Source organism: Aphidius gifuensis, linkage group LG3 (genome assembly GCF_014905175.1).
Source record: "Aphidius gifuensis isolate YNYX2018 linkage group LG3, ASM1490517v1, whole genome shotgun sequence".
NCBI lineage: Eukaryota > Metazoa > Arthropoda > Insecta > Hymenoptera > Braconidae > Aphidius > Aphidius gifuensis.
In genome coordinates this window covers 13,501,267-13,508,500 of record NC_057790.1, presented here as the reverse complement: position 1 = coordinate 13,508,500, position 7,234 = coordinate 13,501,267, and the positions used below count along the sequence as shown (strand labels likewise).

Below are 7,234 nucleotides of genomic sequence, written 5' to 3'. Positions count from 1 at the left end.
ATTATTTATTGTTGTGTAAAAAAAAACAGTTTGACAGGTGTGTACAGGTGTGTAGTCCAAAAAAACTCCAAAAGAATGCATAAAATAGTTTATTCTGATTCCATCAACCCCAGGCTAATTAGATGTGAACCAACTATCATTCAAGTATAGGGTTACCATATCTCGAAAAAGCCAAATAAGGGGAGCGTTCCGTGGCTATCCAGTCCGTACGAACTTCAAAATGGCGGAGTTTGGAAATATTTTGATCCTTTGTTGTGGTAGATCTGATTTTTTTCATTTGAAAATATCTGATCAAATTTGACGTTAGCCAATTTATTCGACAGATTTGAAATAATTAAATAGAAACTCTGTCAACTTAAACCTGAAAAAAATAGTAATACTTAATATTTTAAGTTATTATAAATCTCTGGCCTTCTCTTTGGCTATAGTGATGTATCATAGTAACTTTTAACATTATTAGAATTTTCATTTTTTTCGTCGCCATTTTGAAGTTCGTACGGACTGGATAGCCACGGAACGCACCCCAGGACATTTTCCTCGCACTCCAAAATTTTACCCCCTCCACCTATAAATTTATGTTTCAAGTAGATAATCATAACAATTCATTTATTTTGATTATATGTTATTTATTCATTTGTTTTCTTTTAATTATTCAATAATTATTCATCAAAATTATACAAACGATAGAAAAATTTTTTACAGTAGTTAATTTCTTTGTCTAAATTCATTCATTAAAAATTAATTGGTAAGCGAAATCCTTTCGTTAGGCTTTTTTGTTATAGCTTTTAAGTTGTTAAATTAATAATTATTTAAACAAACTGAAAGCTATGAGAAAAATGGCTAAGGAAGGAAGTTGCTTACCAATTAATTTTTGAAGAATTAATTTGGCTAAAGAAAATAATTAGCGAGCTACATCCTTTTCTTAGCAACTTGACAATATAGCTTTTTATTTATTTAAACAAATTAAAAGCTATAGGAAAAATGGCTAAGAAATAGATGTTGCTTACCAATTAATTGTCAATAGCCTTTTATCTATTTTAACAACCCTGGTGGAAAAAATCTCTCCGGATTTCGACGTAATTGAGACTTCCAGAGATATTTACAGAGTAATCTCCAGACTATTTTCATAATATCTCCGGATTTTTTCCGGAATTTTCGCTTAAAAAAAACCAACAAAAAAAAATAGAAAAATCAATAAAAGAACCAGAAATAAGAGTTTACATACGAAATATAAAAACCGAATTTTCTTCCAAGAAAATCCGGAGAAAATCCGGATTAATATCTCCGGTAGTCTCAATTGTGAATTGCGTAGAAAATTCGGAGAAATCCGGAAAAAATCCGGATAAATTATTTCTACCAGGGAAATTGAAAGCTATAGAAAAAATGGCTAAGGAAAGGATGTTGCTTACCAATTAATTTTTGAAGAATCAATTTAGCTAAAAAAATTAACTGGCAAGCCACATCCTTTCTTTAGCCATTTGTTAATAGCTTTTTATTTATTTAAACAAATTATAAGCTGTAGGAAAAATGGCTAAGGGAAGGATGTGGCTTACTTATTCATTTTTAAAAAATTAATTTAGCTAAAGAAATTAAGTGGCAAGCCACAAAATTTACAAAAATAAAAGAAGGGTTGCCTACGCTATAGAAATTTTGCATCGGGCCCTCTATACTCGATAGGACGAGGTACATATTCTGCACGCCATTTTAATTTCAATAATACGCGTGAATGATAAATTCTATATTATATTTATTAAAAAAAAAAATTATAATAAAAAAAAAATTTTAAAAATTGTGAACAAGTCTCAAAAATCAGGACATTTGACAAATCAGGACCGTATCAGGACAAGCCAATCAAAATCAGGACATGTCCTCCTAAATCAGGACGCATGGTAACCCTATCAATCAAGTATTGTTCACCAAAATTTATCATAAAAACTTTCGAAAACAAGGATATAGGATGTCAGCTATGTAGACTCTTCGGAATATGGTATTTTTCAGTTATCCTTGTCAATCTTAGCAAGGAAATAATCGAAAAAATTACGGTATGACAATAGATGATTTATTAAATTTTTTATTGAGCCAAATTGGTGTTATAACGAGTTAAGTTTTGTTGTGAATGATTCGACGCTTCATGCTGTTGTAAAGGCTACGATAAGGATGCTTCAACTCGTTGTCTGTGACTGGGATGTGACAAGTTCTGCGTACTTTCGGTGATACAATTAATAAAGTTTGTAAAATACTGAAGGTACTACTTGTTACCCAATACAAACTTAAACACTAGATACATAAGTAAATAAAAAAAGTGTTATACAAATTTTTTTTTTTTATAAAGAACTGTAGTCTAATTCTGAGAGCAAAAAGTACAGTTTAAAACTCCATTATTCCGTTAGACAGCCTGTGAGCTCACACACAGCTTTTTTAAAAAGGGCTTATGTAGCTGTCTAGCGAAAAAATCGTGTTCTAAATTGTTATTTTTGTTCTCAAAATTGGACTCCTGAATTATGTTGAGTGACTTGAATTAACGTCTTACCGAAGGCACCATTGCTGCCAAGGGAATTGTAAATAGCGATACTGCTCGTAATAGGTTAACCAAAACGTTTTGCATTCTACTAGACTCAGTGATCCTCAGCATTGCTTGAATCTAGAAAGAGTTTTTCTTAATATTGTATTTTCGTTTTTAATCAACAAGCGTTCGAAACTCACCTCAATATTGATCAAACTTGTGATTCCCAGTGAAACGGGAAGTATCCAGTAGCTATCAACAGCAGTGAGATCAGCAATCCACCAGAAACCCTCGAGACTCAAATCTTGATAGGCCTTCACCGCACCTGAAATCAGTAAATTTTATTTATGCTAAATAAAAAAAAATAAATAAGGACGCTTCCTTCGAAAAAAAAATGTTCTCACGTGGAGTTTGAGACGGCAGCATAAAGCAGATATTCCTGAGGCCTGCTGACACAATCACCCATATCGGAACCTGGACCAAAACGAGCACCAAGCTCTTCATAGGATGGCAATTATCTCTAACGATCAATTTGTTCCACTCTTTCTTAACCTGAACGAAAACCCAAAACGGAAAAGAACAAAAAGTTTATTGATTTATAAAAAATATTTTCAATAATTAATTACCCACTGATCTATTATAAATATGTCTTGCTCGAGTTTCAGTCCAGCCGAGCTGTTGGACACGGAAATTTGCTTCTCTTTTTAAATCCTTAACGATGTCTTCCATGTCATATTTCAGAAGTGCTGTTTTAGACAAAATATTATGCTGAAAAATATCCATAAAAATTATCTCTTATTTGATACTGTTGGTCTGTCAATACAAATTCAAAATTTCACCTGATAAAGGGCACATGGCAAGGTAATAAGTGATCGAAGAGCAAATGTTGTTACCATTATTGTCGCCCACCATGGAAGCCCAGAGTAGGAATGTAGCCATATAAATGAACTTTGACAAAATTCAACCGGAGCACTGTCGACCAGTACCTTCAAACAACCATCAACTTTGACAATTGGTGCTTGTTGAGTTGGAAAATCAGAAAAATTTCTCGATAGTTGCAAGTGTCCATAATTTTTGTGATTCAATAAAGTTATTTTTTTCAGTACTCCGGAAACTCTAATAGCCGATTTGTTGTTTCTCAATTGAAAAGATTGTTGTTTATAATCATGTAATCGATTCAATGAATGTAAACAACATCGAATAGTTGTCTGATATGTTCGAGATATACCTTTAGCATTACTTATTAAATAAAAGTCTAGAGATTTAATTTTTGTAACGGTTGCTGTTACATTTGAAAATTGACAATACATATTTTTAACTATGAAATTATTTTTTATTTGGATAGTATAAAATGAGGCTGGCAGAAGATCACGACCAGCACCCGTATCAGTGTTGGACTCAAGAAGACTAGAAAGAAGAAGAGTCAACTCCCTGTAGTGGGGGATAGGCCAAATGGGACAAAATAGCTGTGTTCGATGGTCGTCTCGGCTCAGCAGTCCAATTCACAGGGCAAATTTTTTACAATTTAGGGCTTTTTTTTGCCGGTAATGGCGCTTGTCAAATTTTTTTTATATAGATTTCACATACAAAAGCTCTACAAGCGCCACCAGTAGAGGAAAAAAGCCCTAAATTGTAATGTCCTGTGAATTGGACTGCAGTTCCGTCTCACTTACGGCAGTCCAATTCACAGGGCAAATTTTTTACAATTTAGGGCTTTTTTTTGCCGCTGATGGCGCTCGTAAAAATTTTTTTTAAAGAGATTTTACATACAAAAGCTTCACAAGCGCCGTGAGTGGTGAAAAAAAGCCCTAAATTGTAATGCCTTGTGAATTAGACTGCGGCTCACTTATGGCGCTAGCGACGTACGGTTGTTTGAAGAACTATAAAGGGACAAAATCTCAATACAGGTGCTTATCTATATCATCACTGTATTAATGCCCCAATAAATATTGTTTATTTATAGTGATGATATAGATAGGCACCTGTATTGAGATTTTGTGCCTTTGTAGTTCTTCAAACAACCGTACGTCGCTAGCGCCATAAGTGAGCCGTAAGTGAGACGGAACTGAGCCGAGACGACCATCGAACACAGCTAATATGTCCTGTACCTAGAGCTTCTCAAATTTGCCAATTTGGCGCTGATTGTTCTCAGCCGTACTTATGCGCTAACTATTTTTAATAAATATTGTTATAGCGCAGGTTTATTATTCGATCATCTTAGAGCATTGGGTGCATTCCTTTAATAAAAAATTTTTTGTCGTTTTGCAATTTCGCCCTGTAATACCGGCCAAAATTTTATAGGAAAAAGCTGTTTCTTGTAGTGGCAGTACTGGCACATGACATTTTTTTTTTGGCTTCCAATTATTAAATGGATAACTGTTCAATGTTTATATCAAACTGAAATAAATAGAAAATTGACTTGTTGTGATTGTTTGTTATTGTCACATAGCTCGTACCACACATTATCGTAAACTGTAAAGCCTGGAATATTGCATAGAGAAATTTATCACTTTTGTCGTTGTTTCTGTTTCTAGTTTTTAGTCGGTATTACAGGGCGAAATTGAGGAAAGGATGTTGCCTGCATGTTAATTTCTTTGGCAAAATTAATTTCGTATGAATTAACATGTGACAACTTCCTTTCCTTAGCTACCATTTTTCCTATGACCATTTATTTATTTAAATAAATAAAGAGCTATGGGAAAAATATTATCCAAGGAAAGGATGTTGCCTGCATGTTAATTTCTCTGGCAAAATTAATTTCGTATAAATTAACATGTGACAACTTCCTTTCCTTAGCTACCATTTTTCCTATGACCATTTATTTATTTAAATTATAATAAAAAGCTATGGAAAAAATGGTAGCTAAGGAAAGGATGTTAATTACTTTGGCTGAATTAATTCTTTAGAAATTAACAGGGAAGCTACATCCGTTTCTTAGCCATTTGTCAATAGCTTATTATCTGTTCAAATAAATTGAAATACATTACTGTTGTTGTTTTTATAATCAAATATTGTTCATATTATTTGTTTATTCTGTAATACATCTATTAATATATCAACAAAAAATTTGACATTCGAGAGTTTTATGCTGGTATGGTAGACAATTTTGATGCCATAGGGGGCGTTCCTGAGTTTCATACTTTCATACCGGTATTATACCGGTTTAATTCTTTCATACCGGTATGAAAGTATTAAACCCAAAAATCGACCATTTACCCAACACTGCTACCATACCACCCGAGAAAAACGAGTTATATATAAGTATATATAGTTATATATAGTTATATATAGAGATATACTGCCACTTTCTGTATATACCTGTATATAGTTATATATAACATTATTTATATATATCTATATATATATATATATATAACTATATATAGATATACATAACTATATATAGATATATATAACTATATATAGATATATGTATACTCGGGAAAACAGGTTCATATATATAATTATATATAATTATATATAGTTATATATATTTATATATAGTTGTATATAATTATATGAAGATCTGTGACACATTATATTAAATATAAAAAATTTTTTTTTTTATTTTTTTTAAACCTAACACATGAGAGGATTCGAACCCTTGACCGGCGCAAACACGAATTCTCAATCTAACGTTTTCCCACTGAGCCACGAGCGCAACTACATGATGGTATGAAAATTTCTGTCCTCATAAAGCATGACTCTTCTTATTTAATATCAGACATGACTTATGTTAGTCCAAAAACGTAAAGTGGACAATTTTTTTTCATATGAAATTAAGGTTTAATTTGGACTTTTTGTCAACATCTTTGGATAACTCTTAAAGATACTTAAATTTAGATTTATCTCAAGTCTGTGACAAGATGAATTTATAAAAATGGTTACAAACGAAGATTATGTTGTAACTTAAGTAATTAAATATAGGTACTGAACTTGTTAAAAATATCAAAATTGCTCATGGAGTTCGAATTTTAATAAATGCATTTAACATTAATCGTATAAATTATCGTATAAATTAAATAAATACAAAGCAATATGAACTCTTGACCATTATAAAAAAAGGAGACGGAAACAGAATGAAAAATAATTGCTAGTTTCACAAAATATATCGATTTTAAAAGAAAGGTCCTATGCAAGAGTACGTGTGGGTGACACATTACATACCTCGAAAACTTACAAAAAAATAATAACGAATAACGATACTGTTCAAATTATTATGAACAGAGATTATTATGGACAAGGATGAAATTTATTATGGTAAAATTCAACGCCATTTTGACCACAATGATGAGTGGTGTTTCCTTATGAAATGTTTCAGTACAAAAAATATTTTATATCGACAGCTATATACAACGATATATTATTATATTTATATTATTATACTTATATATAATGATATAGAACTAGGTATAATTATATATAATGACTATGTATAATTTTACATAATTGTATGTCCTTATATACAACTATATACAACTATATATAATTATATATAGTTATATATAACTATATATAATTATATATTCTTATATATAACTATGTATAATTTTACATAATTGTATGTCCTTATATACAACTATATACAACTATATATAATTATATATAATTATATATAGTTATATATAGTTATATATAACTTATTTTTCTCAGGATAGATTTCTGAATATCCATACAAAGTTATATATAACAGTATATATTTATGCATACTTATATGAAATTATATATAGA

At 31.0% G+C, this 7,234-nt stretch overlaps 1 protein-coding gene across 1 annotated transcript; it reads right to left on the bottom strand.

The window, feature by feature from the left end:
- Positions 1–1,906: 1,906 nt before the first annotated feature.
- LOC122852004 (cytochrome c oxidase assembly protein COX18, mitochondrial-like) lies at positions 1,907–3,991 on the bottom strand. Its single transcript, XM_044151547.1, has 7 exons — positions 3,968–3,991; positions 3,343–3,894; positions 3,134–3,271; positions 2,908–3,055; positions 2,704–2,828; positions 2,531–2,641; positions 1,907–2,277 (listed from the first exon to the last, which is right to left on the bottom strand). Exons 2-7 carry the CDS (start codon positions 3,811–3,813, stop codon positions 2,101–2,103), a joined length of 1,170 nt encoding a protein of 389 aa, XP_044007482.1. The 5' UTR covers positions 3,814–3,894; positions 3,968–3,991; the 3' UTR covers positions 1,907–2,100.
- Positions 3,992–7,234: the final 3,243 nt, after the last annotated feature.